This window comes from Notolepis coatsorum (assembly GCF_963971535.1).
Source record: "Notolepis coatsorum genome assembly, chromosome: 14".
In the NCBI taxonomy this organism is placed as follows: Eukaryota; Metazoa; Chordata; class Actinopteri; order Aulopiformes; family Paralepididae; genus Notolepis; species Notolepis coatsorum.
This window is the reverse complement of record NC_140178.1, coordinates 51356659-51380457: the sequence shown is the minus strand read 5'-3', so window position 1 is coordinate 51380457 and position 23799 is coordinate 51356659. Positions and strand designations below refer to the sequence as shown.

Below are 23799 nucleotides of genomic sequence, written 5' to 3'. Positions count from 1 at the left end.
GAGGTGCTACGTCTCCGGTAACCCGGCAACGTGGAGTCGGAGGCTGGCGTGGGCAGAATATGCTCATAACACCCTTCTCTGTTCGTCTACGGCAGGGGTCCTCAAACTTTTCCCTTCTCTGGTGGGGGCCGGGGTCAGTTTGTAACAGAAAAAGTGTGACGATCGCAGGGGTGCCTAAACGTAAACATTTAGTTTTCCAGAAAGCCACACATAACCAAATATTAATAACCCTTCCGGGGATCTTCACAGAAGTCAGGAAATAAATAATAACACTATTAACACTATGGGTGCCATGGGTTAAATTCATTATATACCATAGGTTGCCGGCTCTATTCGTCTATGGAGAAGTACCCCTTCTTTGCATGGCTATAACTTTTTAAATTCTATTGCTACATTGCCATTATTAGGGCCCATTCAAAGTCCTATATGTATTGTTCATTGTGTAGCAACGTTAAACTTTTTCATTCACATATTCATAGTAAAGTATGGTCTAATGTATAAGTGTTTTCATCTCTTTCTGCAGCTTTCTCCAGAATGTGATCTATAGCCCCAAATGCATTATATTGATGATGAAATACAGTTTGATGGCAATCGGGGCGATATAAAATATTTCAATTGGACGTACTTCTAGAATGATCTACGTATGATCGGATGATGACCGGATGGGCGGGGGATCGTTTATAATTCCGTGGGCAGCGTTAGATGATTCATCCAGAGTGGGTCATATGTTCATCATAACAGTTTATATGGAACACGTTCAAGAATAACGCTGAATCTCACCGGATCTTCCTCGCGCCGTTGGACGATCAGCGTGGTATAGACCGTTTTCGATTATGGGATGTTTATCCTGATGAACCATTTCCAGCTTGTATAATACTATATACGTCCAAATCATGTTGTTTATCGAGTTATTGGCAATGGATCGCTATTATATTGTGACGAGCGAGTGCCGGCAGCCAAACCGAGTGCCCGGAAGTAATATGGCCGACCAGCACAACCTCCATAGCACTTCCTGTTTGGCGATTGCGCCGATCGGCCACCAGATGGCGCTCCTGAACCGCCAGAGCTCAGTGGGTCCTCCTGGTGGATCTCAGGACAGCGGAGGGGAAATATGAATCCGATCGCAGATTTTTGAAATATTGATATTAATGACGCTGTACAGCGTCCTTCGGCAACTTGAGCATGGCCGGGAATGACGCTGTAAAGCGTTTCCCGGCAGTCAAAGTGTTAATGAAATAAATAACACTATTTATGAAATAAATATACAGCACCTACAGACCACCTAGCTCTGTACTATTTAAAAGCAGTGCAGGACACACTCAAAGGTTATCGCACCTCAGAGATGGCAGTGGACATGTATGACAGGACAAAGGCCATATGTAATGGCCTTGGGATTCAGGAACATACTACCAGCCAAAGAAGGAAGCAGAAAAGGATGGACGAGTATGTAGTTGAGTCATCTTGTGGCACAAGCTCAGACCTCAGCTCAGGAGATCAGCTGAGACACTGTTCTATCCAGTCCTCGACAGAATGCTGCAAGAGCTTGAGCAGGTTCTCATGAGTTGGAGAACAACTTATGAGAGGCATACAGGCATGTTATCCAGCCTCAGACCAGTTTCTCTCAGTGGAATTGCTGTAACCCCTCGCCACACATTACAATATAACTACTGCCAGAGGAGATCACAGTTGCAGTGTTTCCTGGCCAGGACAGGCAGAGATGCAGTCCCTACTATCAAAAGTGTATTTTCCCTCCTGGATGATGATAATAATAATGCATTTTATTTATAAGGCGCCTTTCAGGACACAAAATAAAAGTCCACAAATCGGTGAATGAAAAAATTATAGGTTCAAATTAAAACTACTACTTACTAAAAATGGATGTTTAAAAGTACTCCCGCGGGCCGTAGTTTGGGGACCACTGATATAGACCATCTTGAGGTGTGTGCTGTTAATGCTTCCGACTAAAGTAAGTCATGTCACAAGGACACAAAACACTGATATCATACATCAATATGGATTTTATTTTCATTTTAGTTGCAGATGGAACATTTCACATTTTTTTTTTTTAATACAAAATCATTAGAAAACGTCCGACACACCAAATTCCCACAAATGTTTAGTCGTGCTTTAGCGGCTCTGGCCTCGCGCACTAAAGGATCATGGGTAATCATGCATTGTTTTATTAAAACCGACCAGTTCAGTTCAGCATAAAGCAGCCCAGAGTTTCTAAAAGCTTGAATCCATGGGCGTCACCCGACAACAAGGTACAGAGACCTGGTCACTAGTAATGTACAGAGAGAGAAGAGACGAGTTGAGGAAGAGGAGGATGACTCTCAGAAATGCAGCTGAAGGTCTTACCGCTGCAGCGCTGACAGCTTCCTTCCTCTCTGATCTGGTATCAGGTCTGACACCAGTCAGGTGTCAATGGATGGACACAGTACCACGTCGACAACACCATGCATGTTTTCTTAAGCTCAACACATCATCGGTTATTATGATTGGTTTACGTAGATTTAAAAAAATCAGTAAGAGTTTTTTTTGTTTTTTTTATCAACCAATGACTGCAGGTCTCGAAGAGAAAAGGGGGGCGGGGGATGTCCACTGAGCCTAATCTGATTGGATAAAAGTGAGCAAGGAGAGGGAGTGGAGGCTAATTTGCTAATGTACATGCCCAGCAAACACTCACAACTGGTAGCTCAGCATAAACACACTCCGACATACACACTCCGACATACACACTCAAACATACACTTGCACACACATTCACATAGACACCTCTGCCTCATGCCAAAAGCTTCTAAAACAAACAAACATTCTCTTCATGGTAAAACTCATGAGAGGCGACTGATGCTACACACACTGCACTTCTCACAGAACACAGTGTGTGATTGTGTGTGTGCGTGCGTAGGGGAGAGGGGCAGAAAGAATACTAGTACACACACACACACACAAACACACAGTATTAAGATCAAAATAACTGAAAACCCAGCTTTATTAAGCTAATGGGGGGGTCGCCCTCGCAAACAGATAATATCAAGTATCACGGGGCAGAGAGGCACTTACACATTCATCATCACTTTCAGTTTAACAGAAACGGTGTGTGTGTCTCGAACTCGAGACAGAGCTACATGTTTTTAATAAGATGTCTGTCACGCTCGCTCACAAACTCATTCACTCTTCATAGGATTTCACATTGGAGCATGTTTTTGTTAGCAGTTGGCACATGTACATGCAAAGCTACAGTCTGGCCTGCGCAGGCAAACAGAGGAGTATGAAGAGAGCGGGAGGGAGGGAGGGAGAAATAAGATAAGACATGTATATGAACAGAGAAACGCAGAGATAAGACAGACAGACAGGCTGTTTGAACGCCCAAGCGCCATCTTTTAATCCTGCCCCCCCCCCCCCCCCCCCCCCGTGTCACATGATCATAGCAGCACCAAAGGAGCCCTCTGATAGGTCGCTGCGGCTGTCCCTTCAGTCAGTCTCCAGGATGAGTGGCGGCTGCTCGTTCTCATCCTCCAATCGCAGGTCACTGAGGTCGTCCTCCAGCCCCGCCCCTCCCACAGCGCCCTGCTCCTCACAGTAACCTGGGTAACGGATTTGAAGGGTCAATTTTTTTTTTTTCATAAATAAATATTTTGTAAATACAGTTTTACTTGCATTATAAAAATATGTTTTTGTTGTTATTACTATATATATTATTATTTCTTCTATCCAATTTATCTTCTATTATTATATCTGTTGTATTATGAGGATATTTACAAATTGCCATAAGGTTTAATTAACAATGAATTGAAACTTTTATCAAAGACTGCATGTTAACATGGACTTTTCATCTCTCCATAAAGGCTTGATGTAAAGTTGTTGTAATATACCTTTAGTGATAGCAGCACTATAGGTCTGCGCCACCAGAGGGCGATCATGTGACCCCTGCTCCAGAATCTCATTGGATGGCTCAGCACTGCCGTCTAATCTGAGACAGAGAAACACACAAATAGAGATGAAACGAAAGGAAACAATCTGCTGTGGTGTGTGTGTGTGCGTGTGTGTGTGTGTGTGTGTGTGTGTGTGTGTGTGTGTGTGTGTAGTATTGTATGCAAATGTGAATATAGTGTGATGGTAGCAGTGTATGGATATATATGTGTACGTGTGTGTGTGGTCTTGTAACTCAGTGGGTAGTAGGGCTGTCAACAAATATTAAAATAATTAAAAAAAAAACATACATTTGATTGTAAAAATGAATATTCGATTGTGAAACACTGCATCACAAGTGAAACTAACTATACCGGAAGTCTAGTACTGCATCCGGCATGCAACGCAACGCGCATGTGTGTGACCTCAAGCCTGTTGATGTAAATGTTTGGTGGTTTTATATTTAACTAAGGCAGACATGGTGTGACCCGGCATGTACTGCATATTTTATACTGAGGAAGAAAAACAGAGCAGGATCGGGTGGGAGTAAAAAGGGATGGGAGGTAAACCAGTAAAACCAAGGAGCTGGTGGTGGACTTCCGGAGGGGCAAGAAGAGCCCTCCCCCCGCCCGATTCCAATCACCATCCAAGGGGATGAGGTGGAGGACAGGTGGTGGAGTCATAAGTTGGGGTACACCAGAACAATAGACTGGACTGGTCGGACAACACAGAGGCCCTCTACAGGAAGGGACACAGCAGGCTGTTCTTCCCGAGGAGACTCAGGTCCTTCAATGTTTGCAATAGACTGCTGCAGTCATTCTACCAGTCTGTAGTGGCCAGCGTCCTCTTCTATGCTGTGGCATGCTGGGGGGGCTACATCAACTCGAGGGACACCAACAAACTGAACAAACTGGTGAGGAAGAGGAAGGCTAGCTCCGTGGTGGGAGTCGAGCTGGTCAGACTATAGGTGGTGGCAGATAGGGGGATGGGAAGGAAGCTGGCTGCTATCCTGGAGAATCCCTCCCACCCCCTCTACGACAAGCTAGTCAAGATGAGAAGCATGTTCAGTCACAGACTCATACCCCCACCCCCGACATTCAACTAACCGCCTCGGCCAGTCCTTCATACCAGCGGCCATCAGGCTCCAGTGGGCAGGGACTGCTGCCAGACATCCAATTACTAGCAACCTATTAGCTGACTCCCACCTAAAAAAAGACTCTAGCTACCCAAACTGCCTCTTTGAACTGCTGCGGTCAGGCAAGCGATACCGGAGTCTCATGGCAAGCTTCTATCCCCAGGCCATCAGGATGCTCAATGACAATTAACACTATGTAACAAACCATCAAACACACTCACAGCACACACACGTACACACCCACTTTAAATGGACAACTCACTGTAGCACCCACTTTACACACTTTAGACACTAACACACTTTATATTTATTGGCAACTCATACCTCATTGCACATAGCCAAGCCTTGCACCTTACCTTACCACCATAAGGTGGCACCACAAGCTACCTCAGCCCATTTATATTGTATTGTAACTACTCTGCATTGTATATTGTACATATGTATATTGACATTTTTTGTCTTGTTTACACTTGTTTAAGTACTTGACTTTCTATTTTATACTTATTATAATTATCTATTTTTACCTAGCACACTCTCAGGAGCAAAACAGAAAGAAGCATTTCATACAAAAGTATCCTGTATTTCTGTATGACAACTAATAAAGAAACTTGAACTAAAAGGACAATATACTACCTTATGCATATGTGAATACTGTATACTTCATCAGATCATATATTTAGCATTTTAGCATTCTTAGATTATACATTAGATTTAGATTCTTGGATTATTAGATTATATATTGCATATATTTAGCATTTCGTTTATTTTATTATTATATATTAGATTAGATTTAGATTATATATTGTAACTATTTATTGTAGGGCAAATATAACAGAGGGCATACATACCCTCATCTCTGACCTTGTTGCCCATATGCACATGTCCAGAGTTAATTATATTGATTTGTTATATTGTTTACACTGCTTTTTTACTACCTGTACCTCCCCTCCCCTCCCCCCATGCTGCTATGATGCCTGCATTTCCCCAAGGGGATCAATAAAGGAATATCTTATTTGATTTTAGCTCTAGCATCAAGCTCTTTAAGTCCTCAGCTAGCTTTAGCATCAAGCTATTTAAGTCCTCAGCTAGCTCTAGCATCAAGCTATTTAAGTCCTCAGCTAGCTTTAGCATCAAGCTATTTAAGTCATCAGTTAGCTCTAGCATCAACCTCTCTTAAGTCCTCAGCTAGCTTGTGTCCAAGGGACAGAGCAGACACGGATATGAAAGAGACGTCTCAACAAATGTTTAGGCTAGGGCAGTTACTCGGGCAATCGCTAGGCTAGGGCAGTCGCGAGGGCAGTTGCTAGGCTAGGGAAGTCGCTAGGTCAGTCCCTAGGCTAGGGCAGTAAGTCCTCAGCTTGCTAGCTTTAGCATCAAGCTCTTTAAGAGCGTGATAAAATGGCATCAATACCAACCCCCAATCCATTGTGTGTCTTTAGCATGCATGCTCAGTGTGTATGTGTGTGTATGAGTATCTGTTCTTAATTTATTTGCCTGGTTAAATTATTATATATATTTTTTTTTAATGTGATGTGTGTAGTTAGCTCTGTGCATTCATGTTCACTGTGTGTGTGTGTCAGGGTTTCCGTTAGAAAAAAATAGTTGCCGGCCTCAGTGTCCGGTAGATTTCAATCTACCGGTCAAATGAGAGAAATTCCGGTCAGAGTTTATTGAGCTTAAAAACAATTGATAGGCAAAAGAATGACAACAAAACAAAAGAATGACATCATCAAGGCATGTAGATTTATAATATTTTTACTTAAAACTAGGCTACTTTTGCGTATAAAGTCATTATATTCCAAATAAAATAAGTCCCGAGACTCGTGCTGCTGCCGACTTTAAATCAAATAGGTGTCTGTGGGCAGTCGCCCGACATTAATAAACAACAGTCTGTTATAATCACATTTTTATGAGCTAACGAATTCCGTTATATTGGACATTTGTATTAATTATATCAAGCGAAGAACTGAGAAATTTGGCAGAGAGAGACGGCAACATTATCGTGGGTTTACTTTGCGTGACGACTCTCTCCACCTCGCAACGACTTATTTGCAAAGAGTATGGCGCTGCAGAGCAGCTGATTCAGCTGTTATTGGCTCTTTTCTGGGGACCGCACAGCAGCGCCCCCCACCCAACATTGAATTGAAAATGGCTGAATTGGAGTACTGCTGGAATACTGCATTGTGCTGCTGCTGCTCCGGCTCTGCAGCTTCACAAAAGTTCGCACACCCAGCACTAAGCTCTCGCTGACAACGTCGTTGTCATTATTAGAAGCAACGAGGAAACAAATGTAATGATCGTTTCGTTCATCGCATAGGCTATTTAATTTTAGCCTATTTTAATACAATTCAAATAATCTAATTGTGCTTAGACTCAGGGAATTATTTTCACCGGACATTAAGACCGGAGAGATTAAATATGTCGGACTTCAACAGATTTTGCCGGTCAAATACCGGTAATTACCGGCTAACGGAAACGCTGGTGTGTGTGTGTGTGTGTGTGTGTTACCTGTGCTGTTTCATAAGTGTGCATTCCCCTCCCTCCTGAGGGTCTAGGTTGTATAGATACAGGTAGCCATCAGCTGCTGCTACTAGCAACCTCGGAATCTTCTGGATCCTGTGGGGGTTAGGAGGGTGGGGGGTGATAGCAGAAACAATTTATAATAATAATAATAATAAATACATTTATATATATAAAAAAAAAACTGCAGGAATGTCACATGTCTACTGCTTGTTGCTGCCTGGATAATTATGTCATTTAACCTGAGCACTGTATCCACTATTTGGACAAATTGTTATGCCAGCTGGATGTATGGTGTAGAAGTAATGGCTTGTCAATGTTGTACATCTTTGATTATAGAGCCACCATTTTCCCAAGTGGTGTGACATTTGGTGTGAGGTATTGGCACATTATAGCTGTTATAGCGCCACCATGTGGCCGAATGACACAAGACTTTGTACACCTCTTCTCCATCACGGAGGAACCACATGTGCTTCTTGGCAGGTCCAAAATGAATGTTGTTGTTTACATGTTGGTGTAATGTGGTCGAGTATATACACTAATTAGAATAAAAAGGGTTGTGCAATTGAGCAGTAATGTGCAAAAAGAATGAACAGTGAATAAGAGTATGTGGCTAAATGTTATCTATAGCACCTTTAAACTTGGGAGGAAAACACAGTAGTGGGAAGTGGGCAAACTGAAAATAATCTGAAGAAAAACACAGCCTACCTAGTACCATGTAGTGATTGGGCACTTTACAAAGATTTTTTTGGCCAGATAGGCGCTGACCGCTGATCATAACGGCGACTCTGCGAGTGCAGTCCTATGTGAAACCCCCATAGGCACACAACACTCAGATCAAACTAGGCATTACAGATCAAATATGAATGAAGATTCAGCGACTGCATTGCCTATTTCCTGCCTCAAACAGATCTTAGTGGACCGTTTGTGGAATATGAGGATGTTTATGAAAATGCAACTGCAGCAGGCGCCCTCTACAGGCCACTGACCATAATGTTGACATTGATTTCATTAGATTATTGCAATGTTCCTATCCTAAACATTTAGGAGCAGTGGGCAGCACACATAGTGCGGCGCCCGGGGGCCAACTCCAGTTGTAATGCCAGTGCTTTAGTCAAGAGGGCAATGGCAGGAAACCTAGCATGCATGTCTTTTGGTGTGGTAGGAAACCGAAGTACCCGGAGGAAACACAGGGAGAACATGCAAATACCACACAGAAAGGGCCCCTGCTGGACCTCCTCGCTGTGAGGCAACAGTGATAACCACTGCACCACCCAAGTTTGGGGAAAGCATTGAAATGAAAATGTCTCTCAGGCGTGGAAATGTTTCCTGGCAGAAATACCACAGGATGGCTTTACATGGAAGTCTCTCTCTTCCATGTACATCTGAATACATGTACGGAACTATATGGAGTAGAACTCTAAGGTAGAGTTTAACAGGAAGTGGCAGACGTACTCCCACAGTTCTGCTATGGACAGGTAGAATTTAAGAGGAAGTGGCAGACTCCCACAGTTCTACAGTGTGTGCTTGTCCTGATAAACTTTCATGCAGTGCAACGGCCCAAGAGGGAAATTATTTCTGGGGGTTTGAGGGTAGGCTCATTTGTAATGCCAACCAATCTAATCAATACCTTTCTAATCACTCAAGAGGTTTTCCATGTTAAACAGATCTCACCAGTGAAGAATACTTCAGTTGTTTTTCTAATGCTGACAAGCTTTAAAAACACGTCTGTGTCTACACTCACACGGCCAGGGCACAGATGTTCTTGTGTCCGGAGAAGGGCAGTCGTACAGTAGCGAAGGCTCGTCCCTGAGTGAACATCTCTGTGACCTGGGCCGGCAGGTAGGTAGTAGACGCCATCAGGACCTTTCCTAGGTACCCTCCCCACGTGGTGGGCTCCTCCGCTGGCCTACACACGCACACAGTGAGAAAGAATAGGAGACACACCAAAATTAACACTCGTCTGGCTCCCTAAGAAGCTTTGGCTACTTGTCAAGTTTGTGTTCTGTGGCAGGAGAATATAAATTAACCAGAATCTGAATACATACACATATTTCTCCTTCTGAGTCTCCAGTTTGAAGATGTGGACTGTTTCTGTGTTACTGGAGGCAGACAGGTACAGGCCTTCCATACTGAACGCCAAGGAGCAGATACTCACACACCTAAAGTAGTGCACACACACACACACACACTTTGAATGCTTTATTTTAATTTACAGATAAAAATCACACAATACATGGTATTTAAATACTACAAAGGATTTTAGGACATGTATGTATACAAAATATATCTTCTTCGTCACATGGCCTGGTTACCTGTTACAGTGGAGATATAACATCATACACACATATCCAGGAAGCCAAAACCAACCTATTCAACTTCACATCAGGGTGGGGGACTAGGCTAGGCCCGTATAAAAGTGAAAGAGAAACCAGTCAATTCTATCTGGGTGAAATCGCCATAAATCAAGCGGCTACCTCTTCACTCCCCGTCGAAACTCAAACAGCTTCTGTCCCTCTGGGATGGAGAACACGCGGATCACCGTGCCCTGGACAGAAGAGACACCAAGAAGAATTAAGACCCCAAAAACAAGGACACACAAGTGCGTCACAGATGTGAAGCGTTGTTGCACTGATTGAACTGGTCTTACACAAAGTGCCATGCCTGTGAGCCGCCACTAGAGACAGAGTGGCTAACCGTGACTGACTGACTTGACTTGAGTTCGTAAAATTGCCAGGTCTATATGAGGTGCTTCACATCTTAACAATAAAAACAAAAGAAGAATAAAAGCAACTAAGACACAAAGAGAAAGTGACATTAGAAATTCCTGTTCGCTCAAGCAGAAGGACCCAATTACCAAGCGAGCCTCCGGTCTGTAACAGCACAATGTTGTACAGCCTACGTTTGTTCAGCAGCCGTGACCCTGGAGCAGCAGGGAAACGTACATGTCTGTATCTGCTCTTCATTTCTCACCAAAAACAAACAAACATGGGACCATCGCAGTTCAACATCCCGATAATAAGTCCTTTTTCAACCACAACACACGGAAACTGATATTGGAAATAGGTCTTCAGTTCTACTTCAACGTCAAGTCAAGCGTTCCTTTATTGATCAACTTGGGGAAATTCAGACATCATAGCAGCACACAGGATGGGTGAGGGGAGGTATAGGCAGGAAAAAGATAATAGTAGAGATAGAAATAATAATAATAATAATAATGTTAAATAATAAAATAAAAGATACAATTATAATATACAAATATATGTAATAATGTAACATAATAATAATAATAATAATAATAATAATAATAATAATAATAATAATAATAATAATAATAATAATAATAATAATAATAATAATAATAATAATACAATGTATACTGTAGACAATGTATACTCTATCGATAATAAATTAGTATACATAGTAGTAGCACACTGTGCCAGAGTCCATGCAGTGTCTAGTAATTAAGAGTCAGACAGTCCTAACAGTTCTCAAGTTCTTCAGCCGTTAATTCTCCAACTATTGCCAGCAGTACATGCCCATACTTCACATAATGGTATGACACTGAAAGGTCTCAAGTGTTTGACTGCACATACATTGTTTATGTCCCTTGCCTTGCCTGTTTCTAACTTACATGGACATAAACATTTATTATTCAAGTGTGTGTGTGTGTATGTCCAATGTGTGCATGTGGGTTGAGAACGGGTGAGGTCAAGTATCAAAACCTAATCATACAAACATAGAAATGGACTGCATTTATATAGTGCTTTTATCCAAAGCACACAACTTATGCCTCACACTTAACTCATTGAGCGCCAAAAACGAGATATCTCGTTTCTGAAAGCCAACACTTGAGCGCCATAAACGAGATATCTAGATACCGTTTTTCGGTTTTTTCCCATTATTATGATTCTAAACAGTCCCGGGGACCTTCCTAGCACCTCTGATTAAGTTAGAATTTAAATGACGATCGAATCCCAGCAGGTGGCAGTATCGCCTACCTTTTGAACTGGCCTAGTTTAGTGTGGGGAGTGTCTAGCACTCAGAGTAAGGAGCAGTGAGATATGGCGATCGCGACTTGTGGAGACAAAGAAGAGGACTACGATCACATTTATTATGATAACGTGCGTTTTCACCAGACTACAGTGGACTCAGCACTTCTGGTAAATCATAGAAATACTATAGTCAAACCGGCAGAGGAGGTAACCTATAGTCCTATTCTGTTCCGTGTTATAGTCGGCGCCGGGCCAAAGCACTCCGAGGCTTGAGGACTTTACCGGTAATGGCGACCGCTATTGGAACTATTGGATATTATTATGAAGACAAAACTATCACACTGATGGATAGGGATGACCCCCGAAACCCGGTTCTAAACGGGAACCGGTTCTAAATGAGAAAGATCCGACGTTATAGGTTCTGCTATCGGTAGTCTAGGAGCGGATTAGCTACGGAGCTAACAGAATAAACAAATATAGAGGACTCACGTGTATGCTTGTGGAATAAGACAACACAGCCGAGTGTACCATCCATCTGCGACGCAACGGTGGCAGCAACACTGGAAACTCCATGGACTTAATTAAACACTTCATGGAAACGGAGTAACGTTAACGGTATGTCGAGTTCATACGTGTAACAAATCTGTTGTTGAAAATGGAACGTTACGTTAGGTATCCGACGCCCTCGCTTCATGTTGCCAAACCGGCATTTGATCTCCGACACTGCTATTCCAAATAAGTACAATGTTGCGTTTCTTTTTAGAATGTAGCCAAGAGTATAACCATAACCCTATAAAAACAGCAGTTAAAGTGTATATTTTCAGCACTACGATTGTTTACCAATTATTTAAAAATCTCTGTGCATTGCACCGGAAACGCGAGGACAGGAAGCCGTCATGCAATCGTTGTAGCCGTATTGTAGTCTTTTAGTCTTATTAACTAAAAGATTTTAACTAAATAAAAAGCAGCAACACTATTGCATAACTGAGTCATGTTTGCTATCTATTTCTTTCTTTAGGGGAGTAGGACATTTGTTTCACAGTTTTAGCATGATGTTTTATAGATGGCTAGGTTAAACACAGGTTTTTGTTTGATTTGATTTGAAGTTTATTTCAAATATGCAACACAACAAAGAAAAATCAAGTACAGATATAGCCTTAAGCCATTCAAATAATGAATGTATAATAAATAAAATAATAATAATCTAAAAGAACCGATAAGAGTATCGATAAAGTACCGAACCGTTAACACATTAATTGCCAAAAATGAGAATTCTCGTTTCTGTGTAGTTTTTCCTTTTTTCCCGATTTTAATACCCTATTCAATCTCAGCGAGCTGTGTGTTGCCTGAAAAATGCATAGTGGGAATCCGAAGGTGCATTACTGGCCGCATCGAGCACCATTTCTGACATTGTATCCTGGGCTGTGGAATGACCCCAGGTCTCGGATAAAAAAATTTGTTCTCAGGGAGGCGCACAGTTCTGCCGGTTACATCGAAGCCCGTCGACTATGCCCGATCCGTATGTTATGGTCGTTTATGCCATTGACCAAATGGGGATTGGATCTACCAGATGGCGATCAAGAAAATGGAATATTCTTGGATTACTCCTGGTCGAAGGTAAGGGCGATTTGACGTAAATTCTAGCTTGATCCTGCAATGCTTTCATAGCGATCGGGCTGATAACCATTTTTAGTGTTCAATGCGAATGCCGTTACGGACGATCGAATAGTCAGAAACGACCCCCCCCCCCTTTCATGCATTCGTGATGGAACATAATACCGATAATGTGGATTTGAATCCGGAACAATATCGGGTTCAGGCGAGGAACGCTAGCATCTACAATGTAATCGACATGTAGGGCTATAACTCAGTATTTCATGAATTACGGTAAACCGCTCTAAAACCATACTTTTTTTTTTATCCACTTTTTTTCTCCCATTTTCTATATTTTCTCCCATCCCAATTTCGTATCATCCAATTCAACCCTCCCCTGTCACGAACGCTGTTTCTTGCCTCCCACAAGCCGGCTGCAATGTGGACTAAGTCATACATAGCACAAGTCCCCTCCGGTACTTGAGGTAACAGCAGTCGCATCTTTTCCCCTGCGCAGCTCGATCTCTCAGTGGCGAGGAGTAACGCGTGGGAGGCTCACGCTTCCCCCGACACTTCCTGATTCTACTGCGCAGGCGCACCAACCGGCCTGTAGGAGTCGCTGTCCACAACGCCCGATCCCCACCCATCAGTTTCCCACCCCCTAATACGGCCAATGTGTATTAGTACGGACGACCAGCTAAACTGAAAGCAAATGTGGAGCGCTGGGCTTGAACAGGCAAGCCCAGCGTCTCCAGATTTCGTGGCGAGCGCCTTGCCCACTACGCCACGTAGCCGCACTCTAAAACCATACTTATATTCACCACGGTATAACACGGGAACGTATGGATGGATTTTTTTTTTCTTTTTTGCATCTTGACCGGAAGAAACCCAGTGTCAAATGACTATAGTACTGTATCCATAGCTATAATATAGAATATGGTTATAGCTCTACAAACAAGGTGACCGATTACATTGGGTTAATGGCTGGCACGAGGCAATAACTTCCCGGAAGAGGCGTGGCACTCAGTGTTAAGCAGTATCGATAAGAGTAGTAGTATCGATAAAATCCTAACGATACCCATCCCTACTGATGGATGATATGGTGCGTTTTCACCAGACTATGTTGGATTCTAGTATTTTCAGATGGGCTGTTTGGATGTAATGTTACCTGGCTGGCTGTTATCTGGATTTAACGTTACCCTGGCACTGATGGCGGGCCACCTAACGTTATATTTATTGATCCTGTTCTGATCCAAGACACTTGGAGCAAGAGTGGAGTACCTGCTGACAAAGGTAACATCTATTTTACCACGTCTATTTTAACGATCCCAGCGTCAGAAAACAACATCCCCCCCCTGATGGCTTTCTGAATACTGAAACATTCCATATACCGTACTTTTCGCACTATAAGCCGCACCTGACTATAAGCCGCAGCAGCTAAATTGAATGATGTGTACATATATAAGCCGCACTGGACTATAAGCCGCAGGTGTTTTAATGTTTAATTACCATATGTAATTAGCATTGGGACACAATACTGTCGGACAAATAACAAGCATTAACTCATTTACAAGTTGTATTAAGTTTAGCAAATAAGGGAACAGATAAATAACATTTCAATGCAGTCAAAAAAGCAATATTTAGATGTTTACATTTTCGAGTTTGGTCACGTCGAGTCACATATAAGCCGCACCGTTATATAAGCCGCAGGGTCGAAAAATGGGGAAAAAAGCCGCGGCTTATAGTCCGAAAAGTACGGTAGTTGTGTTTACCATTGACCTGGAAATAATATAGGTTTCAGGCGAGCAGCTGGCACGAAAATACATGCTGTACAAAACACGTCATAACTCGCTTTCCAGAAAAACGAGACTTTTAAAACGAGGCGATTTTTAGCATGGGATAGCAAACGAACGAAGGCATGTAGACATAAACGTTTTTTTCCCCCCAGTTGAGTATAAATAGTGCCTGTCAAATGAGCCATACTATTGTCTCCATAGCTATAATATAGAATATACGATGGGTCTGCAAACATCATGAAAATCGCAAAAAAGCTGGCTCCAGGGAGTAAAGATGGAAAAACAGCGTGGCAGTCAAAGAGTTAAAGGGATAGTTCAGATTTTTGGACATTAAGTGGTATAGAATACTTGCTACTGCTAGTAGTGTAGTTGATGAGATGCCACTAGCTCACTCACAAAGTCCCGTGGTCGGAGAGGTCTCCCATTCACTTGCTCGCTCTCTCTCACACACCACACACAAAAATATATGTTTAATACATTTAATTCTGTGTAAATAAGGGCTGTGATTACAACAGGTAAAAGCGCCACTAGAGGGAAGTGAATCCCTTACCTCCAGACACGTAAAAACGTCCTCTTTCCTCTGGATATACAGGCTATAAAATATATTATTGTAGCATTACGATTTAAAGGTACGCTATACAGTTTTGGAGAAACAGGATTTGTTTGCAGAGCCTGCAAAAGACATTTACTGTAATTTTTAGAATTTATGATAAATGAAAACAAAATAATATTTAGGCACCATGAACCAATGTAAGCCTAGAATATGTTTATTAACGAAATTGCGGACCCTGCCTTTGTAAACGACAGCAGTCCAGGTTTCCTCTGAGGACAGTTTGTTTATTCAGTTCTGAAAAAATACCTTAGAAATTATTAATTTCTCTCACTCTCACTCTTTAACACTTTGAGTGCCACTCCGGGTTTTCCTTTTTACCCCTGAATGCCACGGTCCGCTCCAATGTTAACGTTAATATCGCCTAATCTATGTTTTAAATTATTGCTATGTGTCTAATCTGCCCGTCGCTTATCAAAGACTCATTTTCCAGTCAGTGCTGTCGAGGCAGATTGGTTTTTTATCACTTCATTTCCGTTTTAAAGCATTTAGAAAAGTACTCGTTTTGAGATAAAAAACAGTTCATTCTGGACCATTCTGTGAAAATCGTCTTTTACTGTAATATTCCATAACGTTGTTATTTGTCGGCCTATTTATGAATCGTTTTCAAATAAACGCTAGATGATCAATATTATACGTGCACGCAAGCACATTCGGGCCGTGCACGGATAATCGTTGTTTTCATTTCCTCTTCGACTTTTACATTGAAACCGAAAGAGCCCATTTCACAAAACAGCCTATATCTTCATCAAAATTTGTCTGATTATCCTAACACTGATAACATAGATTCCTTACCTGACATCAGATGGTATCCAACTGGTATATTCCAATTCCTGATCACCATTCGAAAAGATCGATAAGTGTATTGATCCAACGTGTGTACAGTGCAGTACATGAATCCGCGGGGCTCAGAGCCCCCTGAATGAACGCTGGGACTCCGGCTGCATCAGTGGACTGGAAAATGTGGAGTACCGGATTTCTTTCCCCATCCATTTTCATTGAGTCCATTCCAAAATCCCTTATGTCATCTGGGAGACGACAGGGGGCGCTTTTTTCCACATATGATCGCCGGCGCCGCTCGGGTATACTCGGGTAGGCTCGGGTGATGCAATATGATTTCAGATAGCTAAAAAAAAATAAAAATAAAAAATTCCGGGAAATCTCGTGAGTGGCTTTCAACCACCTATTAATAAACCAGAGATATCTCGTGAGTGGCACTGAAAGTGTTAATGTCCAATGCACACGGCGGGCGATTTTTGCCAGGCGACCGATTTTTTAAGCCAGGCGACAGACATAATTTTATTGCTTCGATTGTTATGAATGAGAGAACCCACACAGCAGCAGATTTTCGAGCGACGATCACGCAGCAACTTCTGTCGCCTGGCTAAATATCGCCTCAATCCTGTTTTTTTTTGGCAGACAGGCGACACAGCAAGGACAATGAGGAAATAACATGATTTCTACTGGTGTATAATTTGTAATATAAATGAATTTATCAATAAATTTATTGATCAATAACCTATGTATTATTACCATCTACTTATGTTAATCATTAATTAACAGGAACAATTTAAATAAATAACGTTAGTTGGAGAAGGGATGTCTCCTCTGATGTCCCGGTAACATTACATCCTCGCCAGTTTGGCTTTAGTATTTTTCTGATTTACCAGAAATGCAGACTCCAATGTAGTCTGGTGAAAACGCACCTTCTGGATAGTCTTCTCTTCACCTTGTTTTTCCTCTTCATGATGATCTCCAATCTTTGCTACACACCGATCAATATTGCCACCTCTCTCACAAACAGTTTGCACGAATATACTCATTACTGGCAGTCAATGCTGTCATAGCAGTGGTCATAGTAAGCTATCGTAGATCTCTGAGGACATCTCAGGCCAATGGGTGGTAGTGAACGTATAGCTTACTATATTACCTGAACGGTTGTGTGTGGTGTGGGGTGCTAAGCGATTGTTGTTGAGCGACAGCTGATCGCATCGCCAGGCGACGTCACTCGCCTGCCATGTGCTTTGGACTTAAGACACACAACACAAAGAAAGGCTGGGCCGCGTTCCAACATGAATCGAGTATGTACATTTTTTTCCCCCTTTTCCCTTTAAAGAAATAAAGAGTATGGAAATTGTTGATGACTTAAATGCATGTTACGGTGTGGATTAACACTTTCTTGTGATCCCTGTTAAACTATTCCCGTTTCGCTTGAAACTGGGCGGCAAGCCAGAACTCTCCAACCACAGGACTCTGTGAGTGAGCTAATGGCATTGCATCAACTATACTACTAGCAAGTATTCCATACCACTTAATGTCCAAAAATCCGAACTATCCCTTTAACTCATTCAGCGCCGGCGGCCTAGAGCATCTTAGTTCCTACTGGGCCAACGCTCTAAGAGATAGGGATAAGTGGCAGTGTTTGCAGGGCTACATCTATATTCTATATTATAGCTATGGATACAATACTATGGCCCATTTGACATCAACTGTCTATCATTCCATATGTGAAAAAGAAAAAAAAATTTCATGCATACGTTCGCGTGTTATACTGTGGTGAATATAAGTATAGTTTCAGATTGATCCTGGCTAATCCCAGAAAACGGCGCTATGGAGGAATACGTGAATTTCACTAAAAGCATTGGCGTTGCTCGCCTGGACACGCTACTATTTCCAAATCAAATGTATATAATAGGTATTATGTTTCATCATGAATGCATGAAAGGGGGGGGGGTAGTTTTTTGATGCTTTGATTGTCACCAACGGCATACGTTGTGGAGTAACGTTACACATGGTTGTTGTGATCGATGTGAAATCATGGTTGGATCAAAGCAGGATTGATGTCATATAGTCCTTACCTTCACTAGGAGGTACTAAGGCTGAGCCCGAATGTTCGAACGTTCGATCGTTACGTTAACATTCAAATTATTTTATAAAATAAAAATAATTTCTTTTATATATTTATTTTATGCGTCTATTCATTCTGTTTAAACCAATGGGGTTTTTCTTCACAGTTGCAGATTAAGATTAGGCTACACTAATATTATAGTATTAAAAAAAACTGCTAAGTTATATTCATTAAAGAAAGTTGATTTAATAAAAAAGAAAGACTAATTTAATCAGATTAATCACTTTATTCAAATTGAGGATTTAGTTTGATGATATTTATATAAAAAAAAACAATTACATTTATATTTTTTTATTATTATTATTTTTTTTAATATTTTTATTAAAAACGAAGGTTCGAACGTTCGTTAGAAAAACCCTGACGAAGTTCGAATTCCAAAAACAGGCTTCGGGGACAGCCTTAGGAGGTACCCCAAAAAGAATATTCCAATTGTCTGATCGCGATTCCCAGTATTGGTGTCCATCGTGTCACCAACATAATCCACCACAACACATGCATCGGGGGCATTTGACGCTTCTCAATGTGATGGGGAGAACCGCTCGACTCGCCTGACCCAGAAAACTGCGCACGGAGGGATTTGAACGTAACACAGGGTAAGATACAAGGTTTCAAAGAGTGCTCGATACTGCCACCCAGCAGAATGCGGCCGGTATTGCACTTTGGCGATCTCAGACTAATTTCCTATGGTAACCCAGAGGTCCGTGTGAGAGAAATTAATAGAAATATCGAATAAAAGAAATAACGATGAAAACCCGGCTATACTCTGGTCTGGCGCTGAACGGTTGGCGAGATAACCAGACTATCCTCGGGTCTGGCGCTGATTGAATTAAGACCCCTGCCTCTGGAATTGCATGTATCCCTGCTGGTCTTGCATCGAATCGTGCGAGAACATTCTCTCGTGTGTCTCCCCTACTCAGTCTCCCTCTCAGCCTTCCTACTGTCTCAATAAAGAACCTTCTCTCGTGTGTCTCTCCTACTCTTTGCTGATGACACAGTAGTGGTGGGCCTGATCTCTGCAAACGACGAGAGGGCCTACCTGGAAGAGGTCAAGGTCCTGGCGGGATGGTGCCAGGAGAACAGCCTCTCACTGAACGTCAGCAAAACAAAGGAGATGATTGTGGACTTTAGGAGGTCGGGGGTCAGGGACTACAGCCCCCTCAGCATCGACGGGGCACCGGTTGAGAGAGTGAACAGTTTTAAGTACCTCGGAGCCCACATATCCGAGGACTTGACATGGACCACACACATTGACAGTGTTGTGAAGAAAGCACGACAACGCCTCTACTTCCTCAGGCGCCTAAGGAAGTTCCAAGTCAGTCAGAAGATCCTTAACACTATGGCGACCGGCGGGGCGCGGCGATTTAGGCCTCAGAGGACAGAGGCTTGTAAACAAACCGATGTACTTTCTAAGAGCTTTATATATCATTTATAGTATTGCTATCTGTCCATTCTCATTGTCACTTGAGTACATAAACCGTGCCTTCATAATGGCTTAAAGAAAATAAAAATCCATCGGTTGGTTGTCATTTTATAGCGTCATGAATATAAGGTATATCGCACTTTTCGTCTAGGCTTTTCTGCAGGAGGCTGCAAAATAGGCTAAACGTTGGCGCCGTTATATCAAACGCCATTTCTGCTGTATATATACGAATGAAATAAAACAAACTGCGTAGCATCCGGACTATTACAGAGCATCTATGGATGAAATGGGGGCGGCGGGTAGGGATGCCCCGATCGATCGGCCACCGATCGTTATCGGCCGATAATCAGTATAAATATGCGATCGGTGATCGGTGATAATGCTTTATTTTCGCAGATCGTCAAAACCGATCTCACTCGCTCGTCTCGCTGAGTTCTGTCTCAGACACCGGGAGCTGTGGGGCGTCTGCTCCTCCCTCCAGCCCCTCCCGCGCGCATGTAAACACGGGTCTAGTCTAGTGGGACGGGAGGACGGCGTCTCCCTTAGCTAACGTTAGCTACCGTTACAAAATGACCCAGTCAACCATTCACTTCCAGTCCAATACATGATGAGGCATTGTCTAACCGAACGGTATCTAGCCGGCCAGCTACCGATAGCTCCTGACATCAACAAACGCTGCAGCAAGTCTAGTAGAGACGTGTATGATACCTCAGCTAGCTCATGTTAGCTGACGCCAGCTTACTGTTCAAAACGAAATGTCCCACTGAACTTAATAGTTCACCGAGGCGCTGTATCAACGTTATATAGCTGGCCAGCAGTAGCCACAGATATCAATGTTTTATAACACTCATTCGATGTGTATTCGAGCTGAGGGCATGTTGTTGAATATGATCAATAGGGTCTAGCTGCAGCTCCGGAGAATCCTGGCCGTAGCTGCAGGCTACTCGAGTATAGGGTCCAGCTGCAGCTCCGGAGAATCCTGGCCGTAGCTGGAGGCTACTAGAGTACACACAGACAGTGGAGCTTGTTGCGTGGTGGCGATGTCTCGCAGATAATACAAGTACAAGTCTAATTATATAATATATATATTTTATATAAAAAAAATTAATAAAAATTATATAAAAGAATTTAAAAAAAAATGTTTAATCAAAAACGATCGGTATCGGTATCGGCCGATATGGCTCACGACGATCGGTGATCGGTATCGGTGGCAAAAAACGTGATCGGGGCATCCCTAGCGGCGGGGAACGCCGATTACTATTATTGATTAGCAATACAGTGTGCGTTCAATATAGCATTTTCATTGACCGATCACGTTACGTTATAAAACAATGTCCAATCCATCTGTAATTTGGGGTAATATTATCCTACCGTCAGGCCATGTGATCGCCGGCAGCATTTCCTCACCAGTCATCGGATTCTGGTAGATCGATATGCACATTGGCTAATCATAAATCCCATTATTCCACGCTGAAAAAAACGCTCTGCAAGCTGATCCAAGATGGAGGGTCTTCTTTTGGAATCAAGGATCTATGATCCGCCCACAGAACTGTACTTGCATTTTTTTTTTATCCACATAATGATACTGCAGTGGAGCGATGGCGCCCCTAAGCGGGTCTGGCCGGTACTGCATGTTTCGAAAATCAAATATGTGAAAAGATCCTGCTAGTGGATCGGGTACCTAAGAAGCGTTATAAATATGGAATAAAACAATAACAACTCGTCACATATAAATGATAGGAAGATGACCATCCTTAGTGGATGGGGCATAGGGAGGGGATTGGAGAGTGGGTATAGGAGGGCTTATAATAGGACGGGTGGGTTAGGGTTTAGAGTAGAAGGAGGGGGGGTTGTAACTGGGGTGCTATTTTTATGTGTTTTATGTACTGTTGTCTTATATGTGTGTAATTGTTCCTCCTCTGAACTCCTGGGATTGACCGTCTGGGCCCGCCTGGATCAGCGCCTCTGTACTCAGCCTGGCTGCACTGGTATGTTCTCTACGCATTTAGACAAACTCGACCATGGCTAAATAAAATATTTTAATTTGGAACGCAGGAGGTCTTAACGCCCCACACAAGCGTGCCAGTGTCCTTTGGTTATTGAAGAGAAGAAATATTGACATTGCTCTCCTTAGTGAGACGCATTTATTGGTGGGTGATGTGTCAAGGCTAGCAAATCGACAATATCACGTTATCTCCTCATCCTCAGCCGATAAGACGAAAGGAGTCGTCATAGTTACAAGACGTAACCTTGATATCAAAGTCCTGGATGTGTGGTCGGACACGGAGGGAAGGATTACTATAGCAAAAGTTGAGTTCTCTCATAGGAAGATGGCAATAATAGCATTATATGCCCCTAACACATTTGATTCAGCGTTCTATAATACAATCACGAAGAATATGTTGGAACTTACTGGATACGCTCTCATTGTGGGTGGCGATTTTAATGCGTGCTGGGATGCGGAGATGGATAGGTCCGGGCCCTCTGAAACAAGCGACCAAAAACGGTCCTCTAAGGCCCTCAGGATGTGGGCCCAGGACACTGGGCTCGCAGACCTATGGCGCTTATCCAATCCCACCCTCAAGGATTACTCTCACCTGTCTGCCAGACACAAAACCTTCTCTCGAATAGACTATGCATTCGCATCCCCTAATTTGTTTGATAGTTTCGACGTCTCATTGGTTCCCCTGGCTCTCTCGGACCACAAGGGGATTTTCCTTGTGGCAACCTTTGGCAGGCTCTCCATGAGAGCTCCCAGGTGGCGTTTTAACTCAACCTTATTAAAGAACGATGATTTCTGTTCTGAGTTCGGGAGTAAACTAGCTGAATTCTTGCAGATCAATGTTGGCACGGTCGATGACCCCAGGGTCCTATGGAACGCATTGAAAGGATTTATCAGGGGTCATGTCACACTTTTCTCCTCCAACTTACGTAAATCCCGATCAAAAAAACTAGAAGGACTGGAAACATTATATGCGGATCTATACGCATCTTTGCAAACTAACTATAGTGAACGACTAAACACACAACGTAAGATAGTCAAGAAGGAAATAAACTCCATACTTAAACAACAGTCTGAGTTCTTGATACATAGGACAAGGCAAAATTACTACTTTCACGGCTCCAGGCCTAGCCATCTATTGGCAATGAAAATACGCTCGAATGATCATTTCTCGGATATCCCCTCGATCAAGACGCGACAGGGTACAATCACTACTGATTCGAAAAAGATCAACGACACTTTTAAAGAGTTTTACTCAGTTATATAGCTCAGAGGTTAATCTCGACGACTCTAAATTTGAATCGTTCATTGGCGGGCTTGAGATACCCCACATTTCTGAGGAAGAGGCTAAGGAACTGGGGAAACCGATCACCCTTACTAAGGGAGACGATCGCTGAAATGCAGAGGGGTAAGGCACCAGGCTGGGATGGTATTCCACCCGAGGTGTATTTAGCTTTCTGGGACCAACTGGGCCCATTGATGCTCGATATGATCAATTACGCTATCGAACAGGGGGAGTTCTCAAGAGATGTCAACATGGCGCTGATTTCTTTACTTCTCAAGAAGGACAAAGATCCCAATGATTGTGGTAGCTATAGGCCCTTGAGTCTTCTCGGGCCGATTTAAAAGTGTTTGCCAAGGTGCTGGCCCGCCGCCTGCAGAGATTTATGACGGTATTGGTACACTGCGATCAAACTGGTTTTATCCCGGGGCGCCTGGCTGCAGATAATCTTAGGAGGCTGTTGCATGTAGTCGATAACAGTAAAGACAATACATCTCCGTCCACTGTTCTGTCTTTGGATGCCATGAGTTTGACAGACTAGAATGGTCATACCTGTGGAAGGTACTTGAGGTCATGGGTCTGGGAAAGAATTTTATTCATATGATTAAAGTCCTGTATGCCTCGCC

At 42.7% G+C, this 23799-nt stretch overlaps 1 protein-coding gene across 2 annotated transcripts in view; it reads right to left on the bottom strand.

Annotated features, from left to right (window-relative positions):
• Positions 1 to 2000: 2000 nt before the first annotated feature.
• Positions 2001 to 23799, bottom strand: part of wipi2 (WD repeat domain, phosphoinositide interacting 2) — a 75685-nt gene continuing 53886 nt past the window's right edge. For both annotated transcript variants that reach the window (XM_084328227.1, XM_084328228.1), the window contains 6 exons: positions 10045 to 10115; positions 9616 to 9729; positions 9312 to 9476; positions 7556 to 7663; positions 3876 to 3973; positions 2001 to 3587 (listed from right to left, as the gene is read on the bottom strand). In XM_084328227.1, the coding sequence (XP_084184353.1) occupies positions 3475 to 3587; positions 3876 to 3973; positions 7556 to 7663; positions 9312 to 9476; positions 9616 to 9729; positions 10045 to 10115 (669 nt within the window). In that variant the 3' untranslated portion in view covers positions 2001 to 3474. The remainder of the gene's footprint in view (positions 3588 to 3875; positions 3974 to 7555; positions 7664 to 9311; positions 9477 to 9615; positions 9730 to 10044; positions 10116 to 23799) is intronic.